Source organism: Sceloporus occidentalis, unplaced genomic scaffold (assembly GCF_023333645.1).
Source record: "Sceloporus occidentalis isolate IW3139 unplaced genomic scaffold, rSceOcc1.0.p SCAF_368, whole genome shotgun sequence".
NCBI classification, from domain to species: Eukaryota; Metazoa; Chordata; class Lepidosauria; order Squamata; family Phrynosomatidae; genus Sceloporus; species Sceloporus occidentalis.
This window is the reverse complement of record NW_028317348.1, coordinates 289,881-311,299: the sequence shown is the minus strand read 5'-3', so window position 1 is coordinate 311,299 and position 21,419 is coordinate 289,881. Positions and strand designations below refer to the sequence as shown.

Here is a 21,419-nt window from a genome sequence, read left to right as displayed (position 1 = left end):
TCCTGTTGGCTGAGGATCTTACAAATATATTAGTGCAATCTGTAGGTACACTACTCCGTATAGTGCTCATGAAAATTACTGTAGATATGATACAATGTTTTATGGACATATGCAAAGGACAGTGGTGGGGCAAATATGGCTCTGAACTACACAACTCTTGTTATGGTTTTGAGGACAATCCTTTACAGCCATTATTTTTATATATTGGTTTCAGTTCCTAAATTATTGTGTTATTGTTTGGCAATTGATGCCAATAGCTTATTCTATAATGTCCTCAACCTAAACATTGAGTAGTATTGGTTTCTATGAAGGACGACAAGTTAAACTGGAATTCAGTAGGAATTTTCTAAATCTTTTGTATTCTGGACTGATTATATGTTTAAAATATACATCATTTATCTAAGAGCTCTTGCTGTTATTCATCACAACTGGATCTATAGGTGCTGATGAAGAAGAGCCATCCTGAGAAGATGAGGTTTTCCTACAAGATGAGCAGTCCCAAGCCCAAAATGGATTAAAGCATTGAAGTCATTAATGTTAAAAAGTCATGGTTGTATTATACATTTGGATGAGTTCCACCTGTGTATTGATAAAGCCAACTAATAGTTAAGGAGGATATCGTTACCATGTATGGGTATAGTGCAGACACATATGTACTGTAATATGCCAGTGAATGGACACATGTATATGTACACCGACAATAGATTATGTTGGGATGAGGCAGAGAATATAGTGAATGACCGCACACAATAAATAGATAATTGCAATAAATTCTGTGGTTTCCTTGATATACTTCAGCATTTCTGTGAAGCCACTGGTCATTATACATATAACAGGGGAAAAGGGATTTTCCTAAAAAATATATATTTTTGTAAGATTCTTCTATTATTATTATAGAATATTCCGTAAATAATGTGCAGCCAATGGCTATCTGGTGTTACACGAACGCTCTTCCCAAAGGTAAAGATGCTCTAAATTTACCGCTGACCCACTCTGTGTCATCCTCCGCTTTGCCGCTTATTGGACACGCCCCTCTATACCCTGCGCTCGCGCTCATTGGCTGAATTACATCCTAATAATGACTTCATTCAGCCCCCACCTGACAGCTCTCTGTGAATGAAGAGTCAGCCGACGATTCCTATGCAAGTAGAGAGCGAGCGGTAGCGAGGAGGACGGCGGCTCCACGGAACAGAGCTCCACTCCCCGGGATCACATCCACCGTACCTGCTGTCCGGGACGTGGAGGGCATCCCTGCACAAAGCTGGACTTCCTGCTTCTGTAAATGCAACATCTACAAGGGGTATCCTCCGGACCGCTGTACTGTTTGGCACTTGTTGGGGTGCAGCATATAATAGGCGTCTTTTCTCTCTATTTGGGGACCCCCATAAGCTGCCAAGACGCCTCGTGCGGTGCTCCGAGTGAAAAATGGGGCGGCCAAACTGCCCAAGCCCCACTCCGAGCCCGGGGGCGCCCCGGGCATGTTCATGGAGAGGTCACAGAGCCGGATTAGCCTGTCCGCATCATTTGAGGCTCTGGCCATCTACTTCCCATGCATGAACTCCTTCGATGAAGAAGACGGGGGTAAGGAAACGGTTTATCGGACATCAGGGATTGTGTGCATCTATGACCCCCCCCCCCCTTTACAAGTTTCACCCTCCTTTCCTTATTCATTTTTAAATTAAAAGATTTTAGACTTTTTCAACTGAGATTTTTAATATTTTTATTTCAATTTTATAATAATTACTAATAATAATAACGTAATATATTATGTGACAAAATAATCTGATTATCACCAAGAGATTGAGAACTTGATTTCTATCAAGAAGGTTGATCATCTATTGGTTTCTTTGTCTAACCATACGCATATAAATGTTATGGTGCGTTCTATCCACACTAGATCACAAGTGATCATCTAATCAGAAATTCCAGGGTGAAGTTTATGGCCTCATCATCACCACCAAAAATCTCCACACAGATAACCATTTAAGCCTCTGACAAGTGGTTGTCCTTTGAGAATATAAGATTATTTGTTTTGTTTGTTTTTACCTATTGGAAAATGTAGTACTTTACTAAATAGAAATACAGGAGAGCTCAGTAGAGCCAGGCTTAATGCTTGCTCCGATCCAAAAAGCGTACAAATACAGAGCTTTTCTAAAAAGCTGTTCCAGAATTATTTAAGATTTTGCTTTAACAGCTAAAGAACATTTATAGCCCCTGCTGAGCTAACCTTTGTGAGGTTGTTATAACCCCTGTGTCTATCTGATCTGCTTACCCAAGCGGTTATGCTGATATTACATTCATACACAGCAAAAAATAATATACTGAGAAATATTAATGCTCAAAAACAATGTTAATATTTCACCTTTCAATGCCATCTTGATTATTGATTCTAAAATAATTCATACCATGTAATAATATCTGGAATGCATATTATTCACTTTTATTCAATAAGCAAACACATTGCCTGTTTAATAAAATGTTGCACAACGTAAACATTTTTGCAAATTAATACACCAAAATGTTGCAAGTTTTGTTGTTTAAGCATATAATATGGGTGTGTATATATATTTCCACATTAATTTTGTTAGTGTAACCTACAATATATATTTTTTAAATTCTTCTGCAATAATATATATATATATTTGTAATAGGTTATTGCTTTCTACAAAGTAGCTGCTATACTTCTATACAATGATGTAAGATGAAGATCCCCTAATATTGTGACAGCTCCTGACAATAAGTCCAGGGCAGCTGCTCAGTAATGGAAATGATGGCAAAAATGTGTTAACTAATGCACTTCAGAAATGTATATATTGGCAGTGCATTAACGCCCGTTTCTTCCATCTGTGCGATGATATATTAAACTGGCGATGTGGAATTCTATGAATACGTAACATGCAATTTGTAATACGGCACTATGGGGGTTTTTGTTGTTGCTTCCCATTTGGCAAGATTTTTCGGAAGATCGGTCTGATAGGTGAATTGTGTTACTGATGATTTTAATTGCTAATCTGAGTTGAAGGAAGAATAATCTTCAACGTATATTGTAGTCCAGTAAACTTTTTGAAACCTATGGCTATATGCGGGGGGGGGCAAATGTTTACACGTACATACCAGTCCTTCTTAAAGGATATAGCAACATATAGTGAGTGTGTATTGATGTATGTGTATATATGTGTGCATGTGATATAGTGACATTTATTTGCATGTATAACTTTATTATTATTTATTATTCTGATTACTCATAATCTAACATTCTGGTTGAAAATGTACCTTTAGGTTGCTCCGGCAATTTTTTTTTTTTTGTTTTTAACATTTGCAAAATCTATATCTATAACGCGCTGTGTCAGTAGAATGGCCTATAGATTCTAACACTTAAGGAGAACACAATTTGTGTTCATGCTAGAAAGGCCACCTAGTTAAATGGCTTTAAAAGGGTTAAGCACATTTCATAAATTGATCTGTATTAGCAGAAAAAGTTATCACAGGAATTGATTTGCTTTCAACTCAAAAGATAATTTTAAAAACCTAATATAAGATTAAAATGTGTATGTTTGCTATTCTGATAGGCCCGACAGGAAGCTACAGTGTCTGCAGCTTGATGGCTATTGGCTGTCGGATAATGTCATCTGTAGGGTGGACATATGTCAATTACTGAGACAACGCCCCCTTCCCCTGGGACTAGAAGGACTGCAAATGCAGTGTAACGGCGCAGAGCAAATATGGTATTGAGTCGCTGAGCTGAGAATCCAGGTTTTTTTTGGGGGGGGGGGGTTGTTATAGAACATGAGATAGATGTAATATATATATATATATATATACTTAATCTTTAACCTTCGTCTAAAATGAGACTATCCTTATGTCTGCCTCAAGAGCTTGCTTGCGACCTACCTAATGAATGCAATCAATACAATTATGTGTTTTCAGATTTGTGCAACAGTAACCAAGCATGTTATAAACGTTTGTATTAACCTAGGAGAAACCGTGTGATTGTTCTTAGCCTCATTTCTGCCACTTATAATTATGTGAAATTAACCAAATTCTTGGTTAATCTCATAAATGATGTAATATTTACATGACATTTCTGGGAGTAGTTAATAAATGATCTCTTCTGTAGTTGATGAGGGTTATTTCTGCGTCTGTGGTATCCATATATCTTCAGTGTTGCTGGGTTGAATAATACGTAGATGAATCCTGAAAAGGGCACTAAAACACGAATTCATAAGGCTGGAAAAATACCCATGACTGCCGTAACATCACCACCCATGTCTTACCAGTTGTGCCGTTTTGGTGTCTTTGGACGAATCCCTTCCTGGCTCTTATAAAAAAAGAAGTTGGCTTCCAAAAAGTCTGACTCCTTATTTCTACGTGGGTTTGCTCCGTCCTTAACATTCAGTTATCTGGACATATAGAAAATACTAATCTTTTGATTGGCCCCAGTATATCTCTTAATCAGTAGGTTTAGTGTATTAACTCTGTTCTAACACTACAGTATGTAGCACGCTTCTAATCTGTGATCGGCCCCTTTGAACAGTGGTTTTCCACCATCCATTGTAAGTGTAATCTTATTTTATGCTTCAATTAACTATCTTTCTCTGTCCTGTCTTTTTTTTTTTTTTTTTTTTTTTTTTAGCGAGTATCCAGCCAGGTTTTGAGGGTGGGAACGTCTGATCACTTAATTGTGGGCTAGCATGTGTAATGTTCAAAATAAACGAAGTACTTAAAATCAGAATCATATCATTTTTCTTGTTTCTTTAGCATTTACCGTACATAGTAAGCCTTATTCTGCTATATATGATGTGCGTTCTGTCTCAAACACTCTGCAGGGTTTATTTTACTGCCCTGGGGAGAACCCTACTTTTTAAAAGATACATCGAGGGAAGAGAAATGGTGGGTTAGCTGTGTGTTGTTACGGTGGTCCGAGAGGAGCTCGGAAGAAGTACTTTACCCTTCTAACTATGCAAAGTTAAATGAATGCCCTTACGCCTGTCCACACATATGGAATTGCATGCGCGCAACATCGGTGCTGTGAACCCCCAACTCTTTATATAACAGAGACGGTTCAATGATACAATCATGGTTTGCTTTGCTGATCTTAGGTAAAGTAATTGTGTGTGTCATACATGTCCTCAGCCCACTATGACCTTCAGCTGTGGTGAAATACCTGAGGTTTCGATTAAGTTTATTATTATTATTATTTATTGATTTATATAACCCCAATGTGCCCTGATTCTGGCTTCTGCTGAACAGGAATAATGTGCTTTGTTTTAATAATCTCATTTGTCTCCTCTGTGCCTGAGTGCGCAGGATTTATACCCCTCATGACTGAAGTTTGGAATACAGAATGAATATTGTTCTCTCGTACTGGAATTACCTATACAAAATGCCAAGTGCCTTAAAACAAATGTCCGGCCTCTGCAACAAGCGTAGCTGCTGGACGGATTCAATGCCTGAGCGCTTCCAGATAAATATTTTGTGACATTTTTCAAATAGGAATGCTAAGACTTTGATTAGGTAGCAAATGAGTTTTCTGTTTTTAAAGAATATATATCCCAAACACCAGGCTCTTTTAATATTTATACGCCGTATTCTGACAAGCAAATACATCATAAGGGTTACTGAGCGCACGGGGATTACTTCCTGCGTTTAAAGACTACATTTTAAATGAGAAAACTTGGCCTGGCCCTTGTAAGGCTCTGTACATTGCCCTTGGATGTTGCTGATGAATCTATTCTAGGTAAATATCCGTTAGGAGAGTTACTGGTGAGGTGTCCTAGGGTTGCAGGATAGAGAGTGGTCAGAATGGAGGCCGAGGTCAGGGTTCCGGAAGACCGGTCAGCGAGTAGAGGAGCCAAAATCAGGATACCAGCAAAGTCGAGGTCCAAAGCCAGGGTCAGGATACCAGGGAAGCAGCAGGAAGGTCGGACAATCCGGAGTCGGCAACAGATAGGACAACAGGGAACACTAGGTAGCACAACATGGCACAGAAGCTCTAAACAAAATCAAAACTGAGCAAAGGTGAGATGTGATGTCATACGGAGGCGCGCGCCGTCGTAGCCATTGGTAATGCAATAAAGGTGACTGAGAGAGCGCGTGCGTTTAGATGTAGTGATACAGCGGAGGTGGTTTGAGCAGCTGGCAGTGAACATGGGCAGGCACCTGCTAGAAATGGGTACTCTGGTGAAGAGGAGCGTTGAGGTTTGTGACGATACACATATATATATATATATATATATATATATATATATATATATATATATATAATGCTTGACATTTAGAGACCGTTTTAGTAGAGGTGTGACTTGAGAAGGAACATGTTGGTAGCGTGTGCTTGTCTCATAGTGCGCCCTACACATCTAAGAAGAACTGGAGGTGTGTGTGTGTCTGTGCGTGCGTGTGTGTGTATGCACAGTGTGCTCAAAGCCCTGTAGCAAGCATATCTCCTAACGGTGTGCTGATTCCAAATCTAAACCACTGCAGACCTAATCAAAGAAAACCTCGCCACCTTCAATGAAATCCAATTAAGTGTCAGTCTGTACAAATAAAACATTTGTCGAAGCCACTATTTGCTTTATAAGCGCTGTCGAGCAATGTTCTTGGTCCTTCGTATCTGGCCTATGAAATTCATAACGCAATGAAGGAGGATAGCACAAAAATGTATGCTGGCTGAAGGACCGACTAGAGGGTACTAGCTGCCCCCCCCCCCCCCCCCTTGGATGATAGAGGCTCCAAGATACACTTAATAGTTTTTTTTATGTTTGTCTAAATATTTTGTTAATGCAAGTTGAGATGAACTGCTGTTGAGTTAGTTAGGGTAGTTGTAACTATCGCAAATATGTTTGTCGACATTGGTCAATATGTCTTAGTCAGCCTATGGTCTCTGCCAAAGCGCATGCAGGTGCCTTGTAGTCATCTGTATATAATCTTCATATAATCAGATCACACTATACGTGATCTATAGGCTCTGCCTTGCCCACACTCTGTCTCCGCTTTGTAACTTGTCCTGTAAAAACAGTTTTTGTCCTGCAGTGTAAAAGCGTTGTTTTCATTGTTTTCTATTTGCCGGTAATGAGGAAAGATTATCCACGCAGCTATAGCTCTCATACATATACATTTAAAGCTTATTTTGCGTGGTACTCGCAATACTTAATTTGCCTGATATATGCAATGGACGCATCAAAAAAAGTCTATAGAGTATGGATGGTGAAAATGTAGGACAGATTTACAGATATTTATTGCAGATTTTTTTCCAGGGGGCAAAATCTCCTCCCCCACCAATGGCGAGAGCAAGGATTGATTACGGTCTCGGAGTTTATGGCATGAATTTTTTTATTTTTTTTTTATTTTCCATGAACGATGGGCAGACTGGACGGGTGGAATGGTTCTGCTGTCACATTCTGTGTTTCTTTGCATAGGGCCAAATCGGATTTTGAATGGGACGTCAAAATACAGTTGAGGGTAACCTGGTCCAGGAGTCTTAATTCTTATGACATTCCTGCATAGAAGGATAATGATATTACTAACAAATATCAAAAGTAAATGCTTGTATATAACATGCTAATATAACGCAAATAACTACATTTTTTTTTATTATTTTTTTTTTGCTTCTACGTTGTTTTTTTTTTTTTTGTTAACAATCCCCATTCCTTTATATTTCCAATGTGCTTAACGATATCTGTTTGTTTATTTGTCCCCCCCCCCCCCTTTGCCAAAATATTCAACAAAAAAAGCCATTCATTTTTCTAGAGGATAAACATTTAAACAATTTTTATTTTGCTTCAGTTTTATGGTATTTTTTTTGTACTCCTTGACATCTGTCTCTGTATCATACAGTATATCACCCGTATCTCAATGAACAAATATTTTCAGATTATATATATTTTACATCTTAAAAAGGCTCCTATGAAACTTATGGTAACCACGGTATTTGGTCAGCATCCTCGTGTCTTCTGCCTTAAGGTTTCTTATAGCAGCGAGGTGTCCGCTGTTCCTTCGTTGATGCTGTTTTATGGGGCTAGAGCTATTTTTTATTATAAATGTAGGCTATTTAAGTCCCGGAGGGACAGATTCTGCCGGAGAAGATGTAAGGTCTGCTTCTTCGCTGTTCAGAACACCATGTCAAGGAAATGCTGTTGTATATTTTAGTCTTGGATGTCAAGTAGCATCACAAAGGGAACGTGTACTTTAAATGACCATTTCAGTGCCATTTTTTTATTTAAAATGTATGTTGGATTCTTTTTATAAAAACGTGTGATTTTTATTTTTTTGTATTTATGGGGAGAGAGGATTTGACGCGTTTAGAAGGGACCAGACAATTGTTCCTGCATGCTGGTAAGCTGATCAATATATCGGCTGTCAACATGCAGTGATTGAACATTTGCTGCTTTAGTAACTGGAGACTACACACAGGTATAGGTGCTCCGTTGCTCTCAAACGACCCCACTGTGAATACATGGCTGCTCGCACACATTGTGAGTGAGAGATATGATAAGAGAGCTATAGCGGGAGTATGAATGTTACAGTGAATGTGTGTTTCTTACTATGAGTATGTATGTGTAAGCTTGGGTTAGTATGAGTGTGTATAAACTTGTGTTGGAGGGAGTGTGAACTTAGTATTGGTGTATACATTTGTGTTCATTTACATACGTAGGTAGTGTGTTTGTGTAAAATGTGTGTGTGATACTGGCCTGTAGTGTGTGTGTGTGTTTTGGTAAATTGTTTCCCTGTTAACTGACAAAATGAGCATAACTGTCCCTTTGATTCTTCTCATGATGTAGAAATAAAATTAAGTTTTGCCTGGATGGAAAAAATAGCATCTAAAGTGCATTTATTGCGATGCATGGTATTTTTTTTAATGGCCGACTCATATAATAATTCATTGTATCCATTCCATCCTACGCATCTGAACGACTGAATCGTCTAGTTGTGTGTAAGTGGCATAAAAATACTCATCCCGCACCACGTTACAATCCACAGCGCACCCAAGCTGGCAGAGAAACGCGTTGTAAGAGATGCAATACTGAATTTTGCGAAGCGTTGGATGATATACATGATTCTAAAGCAATACACGGTTATCGAGCAATGTAACGCAGCGTAATATTATTTCAGAGTGTGTCCAAAATAACAGAACATGTGGCAGCTGCGTAAAAGAAAATGAAAGTGGGCAGCACTTCTTTCACCCGTCGTATATCGTAAATGTGAAAAAGACCATAAAATATAAGCCCATGCTTGTCATGATGTAACTTGAGATCAGGTCTCATGGTATTGTAATGTGGGTGTGAAAGACTGCCTGACCTGTTGACCGTTATATCTATGGCGCTAATACTCATTGACGTTGAACCCTAACTTGTCAGGAGTAACAATTTTGATTATAGATCTTGCGAAGTTGCCTTTGTCGAAGCTCGTAGTAACTTCATTATTAGCCAAATGGCCACCGTGAACCCGTTTTTTGTTTTTAATTGTTCATGCCAATGTTACGAGTGTGACGCCATTAAAAATAATTTTAATTCGCTTTACAAACACTTAATTCTTAGGATTCAGCCAATTAAGTATGAAATACTGAGAAATGTACCTGTCGGATGAGCTCGTAACCCACTTTCTGCTCAGTGGATTGGAAACTGCGTTCAAATGCTGTAACAGCTGCTGAGGAGATAATAAAATGAAAATTACCTACGCTTGTCTAAACTTGTTGGAGTCGGATGAAAACTGGGTGAGATTTAAATAGATTACAGTGGAGAAAAGAATATAAATTGGCGTACATTGCAGCCGGGTTTATGAATGATCCTGATTTTAATAAAAACAAAGTGTTTAACATTTAAGTTAAATTCAAACAAATCCAAAGGAACCTTGCACTAAAGCACTGCATGACACCCGACACAAAAGGTAACAGACTATGGGTTGGGTATAAAAATAATTCTGGTGCAAATATTAAAATTCGCCTTATCGCTATAGCAACAAGTAGCATGGTCACTTTCTTATTCATAAAACCCTTAACAGGGGCGGATCCGTTGCCTGACCTCGGGAGGTCACAGACACACGTCCTGACTCGCGCTCGGACGCACACATCCAGATATGCGTGCTACAACACACACGCTTAGTGCTGACACACACAACTAGACATTCAACACCAACACATCTATCCAGACAAAGACACCTGTTCACACACTGAAATATCCCCTCACGCACTCGCAAACATAACCAGATACACACACATACTAACATACCCATGTGTGCTAACATACCCAAACAAAGACTTGGTCACACACTAACGTACTCTAAGACACATGTTTACACACGTGAATTTTACTAAAATGCCCAGACACGCTTACATACTGACACCCCCCCCCCCAGACAGACGGATGTTCACACACACACACACACACACACACACACCCCCCCCAGACAGACGGATGTTCACACACACACACACACACACACACACACACCCCCCCAGACAGACGGATGTTCACACACACACACACACACACACACACACACCCCCCCAGACAGACGGATGTTCACACACACACACACACACACACACACACACACACACCCCCAGACAGACGGATGTTCACACACACACACACACACACACACACACCCCCAGACAGACGGATGTTCACACATGCAAATACCCAGACACGCGTTCACACACTGAAAAGAATCCCAGCCCTCCAAACAGCTTCCAATCCTTAGGTTACTTTATTAGAGAAATCAAAACAAAACAAAGCAACGTTTTGGCCAAAATTAGTTTTTTTTGTTTTGCTTTCTCTAATAAAGTAACCTAAGGATTGGAAGCTGTTTGGAGGGCTGGGATTCTTATATAACTTTTTTAGCAATGTTTCCATTGTGTATCCATTTTCGTTCTGTACACAATCTGACATACGGTTTTATGCACGGGAACGTTTTGAATGATGCCGTCTTCACTGAGCTTAATGAACCAAAACATACAAATACTTCACTGTTACACGCGCTTGCATTTTATAGGATTTATTGATTTGTATCGCAACCAGTTTGAGAGAACAGTAATGATATTATTTACAAAGTCCAAGAGGCCGCTAAAGAACCATTCAGATAAGTACATTCAGTGCAGTTGTATGAAATCTTGGAGAACAGGTACTTGTGTTGATTAAATATTGTAATTGAGATAAATGGCTCTGTTGTGCTTTAGTGATTTCACTTTTTTGTTCATGTTTTATATTCTGCTAAGATCTTTCATGGGAGAATGAGACATCCAAAACCTATAACTGAATTACACAAAGTGGTGGTTTGTATTACAGCACAATGCAGAGATAAAAAGTACACATCTTGAGCAATTAGTATCAATTAGTCCATAATAAGCATGACTGCTATTGACCTGTAGCCAATAAATCATGTTAAACGGAGTATTAGGAAAGCCTGGTGCCTGTAGCTTGTATTGTAATTGGGATTAATGTTTATTTGTTTGGAATAGCAGCATTTTCTGCAATAAATCAACATTGTTCTCTTCAGTACCTGAAAATTTCATAACTTTGTTATAACATAGAGGGTCAAGCATGAGTAGATCTAGTTAGAGTATGGACAAAAACCCCTAACCTTTAAGTGCTCAAGCAATGGTCTAGTGTTCACATCAGAAATCCAGCACTCCCTGTTGAGAATAAAAATCATATCGGTAACTCTTTATACACCGATCAGCCATAACACTATGACCACCTCCCTAGTATTGTGTCGGTCCCCTTTTTGCCACCAAAACAGCCCTGACCCGTCAAGGCATGAACTCCACCAGGAGCACTTGTGAGGTCAGGCACTGACGTTGGACGAGAAGGACCGGCTCACAATCTCCATTCCATTTCATCCCAAAGGTGTTCGATGGGATTGAGGTCAGGCCTCTGTGCGGGCGGTCGAGTCCTTCAACCATGCCCTTATGGACCATGGTTTGTGCACTGAAGCCTTCACCTAAAAAGGGGCCTTCACCAAACTGTTCCCAGAAAGTTGGAAGCATAGCATTGTCCAAAATGTCTGATCCATTCATCAGACTGGCATACCCTCAACATTTCAGGTGTCCAAACCTAGCCACCTGTGTTGAAGGATGTGGCTGGAGGTGGGGATGGTTTGGACCATCTTTCCCCATCACCAAAGAGCCTCTATAGACTATAGAGATATACACATTACCAGCAGTCATAATGATTTTCTGAGTTCATGCAATGTTCTGTTTTGAGAGCGGTGATTTCAGATATCTCTAATTAATTTTGTTGAAGTGAAAGTGTAGGCACTGAAAATTAAATCTTCAAAACACTTTTATATTCAGGGGTTGTGCGTAGGATCTGTTCACTAAGCCTCTTTTAATGTAAATCACCACAATCTGCCTTTTTTCACACAAAACCCAAATGATATGGAATTACACATCATTTATATTCCTTACGTGTCTGCGTTCTACCCGTGATTCTTTTTTTTTTCTTACTGTCGGTATGGAATATCCATAGCACGTCCCGTCTTCATGCTTTTCTAAAGCTGCTTTTGATTAATGATGTATCGTCCATTGTGGATAAACAAATATAATTCTGTCATGGCTTCATTTGTAATACATTATGGATCAGATGAAGACAAAACGGGCTGAATTCAATGCTGGAGATAAGTAATTGAATAGTAATAATAATCATCGCATTGATTGCAACAGGAAAAAACTCCATGTCTTATCCCTACAAAGTGACATTAAGGCAATAAAGACTCGTTGAAGTGTGAAATAATTTTGACATAAATATCACCAGTTAGAATTTTTATTCCTTTCAGATCAGCAATAAAGTCAGGAGGTAGCTGGCAACGTTTGGCTTGTGGGGCATCTCCCAGGGAATAAAACAGCCCAAAACACATCTACCAAACGGCGTACCCAATATGCCAGGTCAGGTCCAAAACTAATGGTGGCCATATGTGAAAAAAACCCAAATGCTTGAAGTAATCTTTCAAACACAGCAGCCCAGGAAGCAAGTCCCTCATTTGGATACCGTGTTTTGTATAGAGTATTTTTCTATAGCATTATCTGTGGCTTCCGGTGCCGTCTCTTCTCACCATCCTTACAAAGTCTACCTGAACCAATTGACAGCAATCAGCAAATTAAGCATAACGGAAAGTACAATAATCATGCAGATCTTGAGAAAAGAAACAATTTATTTCCAGCATGTTTTACATGTAATGTTTTTAATACATATGTATTTATATTATCGATTATTATTATTTTGTACAAACAGCATTACTTGGTTTCATTTAGTGTAGAGAGCGGTGAAGTGTGTAATTTGGGAAGAATTGATAGATTTGCTTTGAATTTATGGCACTTTAGTAATGTTTGTTTTTACTGCATTTTTTTTTTTTTTTTTTTTTATCCCATACAGCGGGAAATCCTGATTTTGTTTAGTTTAATGAATGCGCGATGCTATTTTGGATATTTCTGGTATTTTCAACACGGTCGCATAGTACACTGTGTAGGGAACAGGAGAGTAACATACTGGTCTATTGAAATGGATCAGCGATCGCCAATTGGTTTCCTCAACCCACACGATAACATCGTCGCCACGCGCTGATTCTGTACTTCTTTTTTTAATTCAGTAATATCTGGATTAAGCTTTAGGTAGAACAATCCGGTTACAATGTGAGCGATCACTTGAAATCTCACAGTTCTATTTTTACCTTTTTATTTATGAAGTGCTAGACTTTCAGGTGCTCGGCTGTACAGAATGTAGGACACCTCTGGTGTATTTTTAACGCCGGTTTCTTACAGCCTGACAGATGCTTAGGGAACATTAATATTTTTTGCACAGCTACTTTACTCCCTAGGGGCTTTTGTATTTAGAATTATCGGAACATTTTAAATAGACTTTTTATTGATACGTATATAAAAGATTGCCAGAAACAGAATTGGACAATAGCCCATCTAGTCGTGTGTCTTTGTCTGGGTATGTGTGTGAACGTGTATCTTGGGGAATGTTAGGGTGGGTATTTTAGTGTAAACATGACTTTGTTCACGGATGTTAGTGTGTGTCTGGGTATGTTTGTGTGTGAACATGTGTCTTTGTCAGGGTGCATGTGTGTGCATAGTGTTGCATTTGTGTTAGTATTGAATGTCTAGTTGTGTATGTGTGAGCGTGCCGGTATCTGGATGTGCGTATCCAGTTGTGTGAATGCCCCTCCTGTCCTGGTACTGTTGAATCAGGCCTTCCCGGGCCCCTGTGATTGGATATACATAGGGGGAAGCTGAGGCCGTGCGCCCTTTGTTTAATTACTGCCCACATTGCTTGCTTAAAAATAGAAATAAAGAAAGAAAAAATACATTGAGCTCTTTAATCTCTCTACTTGAATCTCTCCATATAACCAGGTGATATAAATGACCCTGAAGACTGAGCATTAAGTCCCACCACAAAAGTACATTGTATTCCCCTATGGGAATGTAAAATCATAACATGTAGACTGGTTGTGCTTTCATAATTAAAACAAATCTATCATGCTTGCTTTTACAGTATCTTATTATTCATAGGCAGTAATTCCGATTCATTGTGTTACATTATTATTAGGCTATAAAATGCTGTAAAATGTTTTCCGGTAGTATTTATTGTAACCATACATTAACCAAATAAATAAGTCTGGGTCAACTGAGAATAGTCTAGTCTCCTGCAGAGTTGTATCTGCTTTCTCATGGAAAGAAGGTCGTATGGGGTAACGGCTGCCTCTTCTCATAGTTAGAAACGGAATGCAAGTTTCACAAAGAAGACAATTTTACTTGAAAAAAACTGTTAAATAGATTCTGCAATTGGAATTTTGACACCTGGTTCTTCTGCCTCCATGTCACATTTGGGACATCTTTGAACCCAGCCAATTCAATTTACCCAATCAAACCATACATTTGTTTTAAACTAGACTCCTCAAATGCTAGTATTTTACATTTCTTTTTCATGCCAGGATTTTTGGGAAGATACAGAGCTAATTTTTAGAACTTGCTAACAAAAATAAACTTTTTTTTTTTTATATTTTGTTTTACATTTCATTGCAACTGGATGGGTTTTCAAAATGTTTGTTTTTTTTTAAAATATATTTTACTAATCAAATTGTGAATAGAAAGCTGGGGCTCCACTGACTTGAGTGGTTGAATGCAATACCTGTACCCAAAGTTCTAAGTAGGGTCTAGAGAGACCCTCTTGGAAACTTGTTTATTTTAAATTGGCAGCACTATCTTGCAAGAGGCAAAATCTCTCACAATGGCGCATTTGACCGTTCAACAGGGCGCTCACAGTTCACCCGGGGGTGCAATGTTTAGACCCATAATGTGCCCCAGGAAGTGATGCCACCCCAACAAGACACTTATTGTCTGTAGTCTAATTCCTGTAGGATTGCCTGCATTTGAATTTCCAATGGTGAAATAAAGTATCTCAACATCCTTTAATGACATTACAGACCCAAATATGATAGTTAAACTATAAAAATGTAATGTGCTTTTTAAGTAAGCAGCCTGCTATTGAGTAAACCAATTAAAAAGTTTACCAGGACAGATTCTAATTCAGTACCACTGGAATGGAGACGATCCAAGAATAAGATGAATTAGGCACATTTTCCTAAACTCCATCTGCATCATATAAATATGTTTTTTTGCAATGCCAGATATGTTTATGCTGAGTAAATCTGTGTCACCCATAGGACAGCGAGTAAATTGAGACTTAGGTATTGCTATGAGGTTTGCTTCACTGCGTCTTTCCCAGCACGCCAGACGTCTTTGCCATGATCCTATAGACATTTAAATGTTCTTTCTTTAAATGCCAAACCATGCGCTATTCCCAGACTGGCATAATTGCAATCTATTTGTACTCTGAATGGCTATATATATATGTGTGTATATATATATACATATATATATATATGCTAACCGTAGTCATTCTGGCACCGGTACTTGCCCTGGATATTTCCTGGCAGTGGTTTCGAAACCTTTATCTATGTTAAATCTTTTGGGAAAACGTGTTTATTTCCCGCGTTGTAACAACAACGAAAGAATTAAAAGCCATTTCCAAATTTGTCTTCACAATCTATTGTGTGTGGATATGGGTTATTTTGGGAGCACGTTGGAAGAAGCAGTCATAAGAATAGAAACCGGTTTCTTTTTGTCTGCTTGCTGATTTCATCAAGAAAATAGCTGGCGTCGAAGATTTTTTGCTGCTTCCCACTGATTTTGAAGGCCCCATTGGAGCATGGCCCCCCTGCCAACGCACCTGGTATTGAGGTACTAGTTCGTAAGATCGTAAATTACAGTCAAGGGCTTGTCTTAGAAACGGAAATCTTTTTTTTTTTTTAAATGGTTCACTCCACTATTTGTTAATTACAAGTAGGTCCTAACAATTATAAAAAAAAAAATGATACTGAATGAGAATAAGTCTTTACAATATTCCAATATTGATATATTTATTTTTATTCTCCAAGAAATCAGGGGCTTTAGCGTACTACATGCGATATCTGTCTCGGTGAACAGGCAATGCTTTATTGTATGGCTCTTTTGCATGTCCTTTATCATAAAATTAGGCTCCACAAAAGAATAAATGCAATATGTCTCTATCTGATCCATATTAACTTCAGCGATGTTCTTGCATATTTTAAAGCCGAGTTGAAATGATTATTTTCCTTGGAAGCTATAAGTAACTCAAAATGACATAAATGGGGCATTCGGCTGCTGCCTCCCTTCTGTCCTTAAAATGCATGTCAAGCATCCCTTTTTTTTTTTTTTTTGTGTTCTATGCCGGTGAACTAATTTTGTTAAAAAATTTGCTTTTTAAATCCTATAAAAATTATATCTTCCAACCCAGCTGATTTTGTTTTATATTGGAATTTCCTAAATTATTTTGTTGAATATTGCGTTTGGTAAAGGTAATGTCAGGCAATGAAAAGAGCATTAAAGGTCCACCTAACATGATCACTCGCGTGGTTGTTGGTCTGGTACTACAGCATGGACATTTATCGACACCCTGGCAATTTACCATCAGAAACTATGCAAGCCCTGTATGTTTAAAGACTAACGCTAGCCGGGTTATTAAGAATATAGAAGTTAGGTTCAAGTTTTGGGTATTACTGGTGAATAACAGAAGTACTCCTGGAGGATATGACCAAATATCTAGATATATAGTGTCTATAACTACTTAAGTATCTGGAACTTCCATCCATAGTTGTCTTAAGGAGTCTCAACCACCATAAAGAATAATTAAGTCAGCTTTGGATCATCTTGACTCACCTTGAAGTCTTCAGAACTTCTATAGTTATCCTTGTCTTGACTATCCTGTATTCATTAGTGATCTTTGTTGTATCTAGACCTTCTGCCCTTTTGCACACACTAAGTTTGTGGGGGTTGACCATTATTTTTACTCAATACTGTTGTAGAGGTCTTAATATCTTGCCTTATTTATACACCTAATTTCAAATTGTATCTTATCGTTTGTTTCAGAAGACGGACGGAAACTTAAAGGTGCAATACAACGCAGCACAGAGACTGGATTAGCTGTTGAAATGCCAAGCCGAACGGTACGCCAAGCAAGCCATGAATCGATAGAGGACAGTATGACCAGCTATGGATCTGAAGGAAAGTAAGTCTTCATACAATGTATTCTAGGATAGAGGAGCGCGTTGTGCTAATTTATGATATAGTATTCCAAATATTGGTAACAAAACCACCTGTATGTTCTTGTTTGCTGGATTCCTCATGGCGAGTTTGATGATGCAATGTGCAGGTTAGTTTGCCTACTTTTTTATTTTGGTGTAAACAGTTACTTATGTACACCAAACAGCCATGGATGATGTACTTCTCTGTTACAGAGTGATAGTCATTACTGGGAACTCTCTGGGTTTGTCCCGGAGATTGCCGGGTGAGCACTGCTTCTCCGGGTCAAGACCCGAATCCTCCGGGTCGCGGGAGCGGGGTCTTGACACGTCCCGCTCCCCGCCCAGTATTCCTTTAAATGGGGGTGTTTTCCCCCTGCTCTCAGCGGGAATGCCCATTGACGTCAGTGTGCAGTCCTGGCTGCGTCCCGCAAGGGAAGGCTCCAGGTAGCCGGAGGCCAGAAGTTCCCAGGTATGGTGATAGGGAGGGATATGTGCACCAGTTTCTTAAGAAAGATTTGATATAATGGTGTAGAAATCCATGTTGAACTCTTTTCCACCCATCCCCACTCAACGTCCATCCAAATCCTGCCACAAAGCCCATGTGCACCGTCCTATTGGTAGTCGGCTAAAACAAATGTGTTGATTTATTGCTGCATATTCTGCATTTGGCAAACAGTCCAGAAGCTGAACTGGGCAAGCTGTCTAAGCTTGGTGAGCCAACAGGTGTGCTTTGTTTTTCAAAACCTGATCAGAGAAGGTGGAACTTATAAATATTCCAGGGTCCATACAGGCAGGTGCAGAATTAAGGGAATTTACGTTTACAGTTGGTTGAACCAATGAAACCGCAAACTCATAAATTGGGATTTGAGTCATGCAAGGTTAGAATCTGTTTCTTTAGCAAGATGAGATGTGTGATATGATGAGTCACGGTTAAAAGGAAAAAAAAAAACGTGTCTTTTGGTGCCAAAAGCCTGGATCTTGCAGAAATTAAGGATTTGTGGACATAAATGTCTAATTAAAATCTGTTGTTGCCAAAGAGCAATTATTTAAAGTTACATTTAATTGGATGTTTTTACATGATATTTGTAATTTCCGTAGGATTAAAGCTATATATGAATAAAATTTGTAATTTGAGCTTCGATATAATTTCCAAATGCATGCCAGCACAGAATCAAAATGGGGGGGGGGGGGGGGAGGCCTAGGAGACATCATTAGTCCATCAGTCCGAGGGCAGGTGGAATTTACTAAATACATTGGTGATGTAAATCTGCCATTTTATTTGTTTTCAAGTAGACGAATATGCGTTTGCATGTCTATGTATTACTACTTTAAAATTTACAGTTATGTGGTTTGGCGAGCAAGGTCAATTTAAAGAGCCATTATACGTAAAATAACTAAAAATAACTTTTGGCTCAAAATATTGAGAAAGCAGCTTTTACTTTAGAATTTACAAACTGCTTTCTCAGGACAGCCGGCGCTGCTTGGAGACGGAGAGGCAACTCAATTTTAACTTGGATCGGTAGAGGGAATCTTAACTTTTTGAGCCGAAACCATGATGTACGGTCTCAACTGCGTTGGACAGCTACAGAAATTGAGGTGTAGGTCAGTTGATTTAAGTTATTTTGTAAGGTTTAGTGGCTTTTTTTGATGGCGCTAATTGAACAAAACTGTGGCAGTTAATCTATTCTGGGGCCTATTTTACCGGTGTACCAATTTGTTCTTCTCGGAACAGAAGCCTTTTACTTTGCGTTTAGAATTTGTCTTTAGAATTTTAGGATTGCCATCTTTGTGAGTAATCGTTCCAGAACAGTGGGATTGCAATTCACAGATGTTGGTTGTATTGAAGAGGTTCATCATTTTGTAATTAATGCACACAAAGTAACACATTCTGTAGAACTCAATAATCACGCAATCAAAAATACATACTTTAATAACCTTTTAATAAATTAAACAAGATTATATGCTACAATTTGTATTTTATTGATAAAATGTTAGGTTTTTGTTGAATTATTCCTTACCTGGCAATGTTTAAAAAAAATAAAACAAAAAAAAGTCAAGGAGGTCAGATTTGTCGAGAGTTGTTTTTCCTGATTGTTTCCTCCTATTTTTACTCTGGAAGACTCCAATAAATTTACAAAAAAAATAAATCAAGAAAGAAAAACACAAACAAATGGCTAGGACCATTTGATACCAGTCACATTTCAGTAATTCTGAAGTACGCAGAAAAAGTCACGCAAGGACAAACAAATCATGAAAACACATATCGAGAAGGGCATTGTTTGTTTATTAACGCTTTAGAGACAAGCATGTGTTTATAACCTGGGACTGTAGGATATTGAGATAGGCGAGAAGTCTTGTTGTGATTACTTCCAAATCAAATACAAGCATTTTTAAGGATGGCACAAGAGTCTCACAACTTGCAGTCTTCCACTTGTCTGTATGTTTCATGATTTAAGCCCGGGAGCTGCCGATTGTCAGAGTTCCCACCTGGGAGGTTGTCCTTTTCATTAGTGACCTTTTGATTCAGGCAAGTGAAAGGTTTCTTGTACAAAAGATAGAAACGAGTTTCTCCCGATAGCTGTGTCGGCGATAATCCATGGGAGCTTTGCTATTCATGTTCCAAGTGTGACCGGTGTACTGCAAGACTAGATTTTAATGGCGAGTATTCGCTATTCCACCATATCTCTCCATCCATGTACATACAGTATATCAGTGGGCTACTCTACGGTGGACTTTATGTGGCTATTTATTTAAAATGTATTATATTTTATTTATATAGCGCCAACAATTAACGCCGCACTTAATACAATCCATATATTCAAGGGGTCTGGGGCAGCAGGAAATCTTGTAAATGGGAAAGGAAGAGGTGGAGTGAGGAGGAGAGCCCATGGGAAGAACGTAAAGATCGAGTAGAGGAGTATTTGTTTATGACGGCAGAAATGTATGGAGGAGCAGTGTTATGGGGGGGGCAGTGTTATGGGGGGGGGGGGGGCAGTGTTATGGAGGGCCTTTTATGTTAGTACCAGGATTTTAAATGTAATTCTAAAGCCAGTGGAGGGTTTCAGAAGGGGAAGCTGTGTTGGTGCCTTATCGTTCTTGATTTTGTGAAGTCACGAAGACCACACAAGTGATCTCCTCAGTCATTCTTGGTCTTCATGCACACTGGATCCACTCTGCTGGGGCAGTTGTTCCTTCGGCTTGCCCTAGCAATGCCATTTCTGTGCCAACCTCTCATGTCCTTGCGCAGGCTTGTGGCAATATAACATCAGTCTGTCACCGGCCACATATTAGACAGCCAGAATTTAGTCAATCAAGAAAAACTAGCAATTAGTGTGTTACCATCCAGAAAATAATGTTGGTTGGAGGCATAATTACATTTCCCATTGATTTTTTTTTTTTTTTTTTTTTTTTTTTTTTTTTTTTCCAGCAATTTATTCAGATATTGATGGTGAGCTGCAACTCCATGGACAAATTAGTTTAAATAACTGTCATTCACAGAGTGCAGAAAATATAAATGGGTGGGTAATTTTTAGTTAATTTTTCTTGTCATTTGTTTTATAAGTGCCAGCATATTCCATGGTTTGTACAGTTTTGATTTAAAACTGTCTGTCTGAGTGATTGGGTCTTAGTGTAGGGGCAACATTGGTTCTAGTTGGTTGATGACAAATTATAACACACTGGAATCACGTGTTTGAGAACATTTGTTACTAGCACTCGAGTTGCATTCAGGCCGTGTGTGTGTGTGTGTGTGTGTGTGTGTGTGTATAGGAAAGAATAACAGCATGACGATGATTTCTTACATACAGCAAGACCTCAAG

The 21,419-nt window shown here is 38.8% G+C and overlaps 1 protein-coding gene across 1 annotated transcript in view; it reads left to right on the top strand.

Annotated features, from left to right (window-relative positions):
• The first annotated feature begins 1,484 nt into the window (after nucleotides 1-1,484).
• Nucleotides 1,485-21,419, top strand: part of LOC149273556 (regulating synaptic membrane exocytosis protein 4-like) — a 35,547-nt gene continuing 15,612 nt past the window's right edge. Inside the window, exons 1-2 of the mRNA XM_089506175.1 lie at nucleotides 1,485-1,581; nucleotides 17,447-17,585. Coding sequence (XP_089362301.1) covers nucleotides 1,485-1,581; nucleotides 17,447-17,585 — 236 coding nt within the window. The remainder of the gene's footprint in view (nucleotides 1,582-17,446; nucleotides 17,586-21,419) is intronic.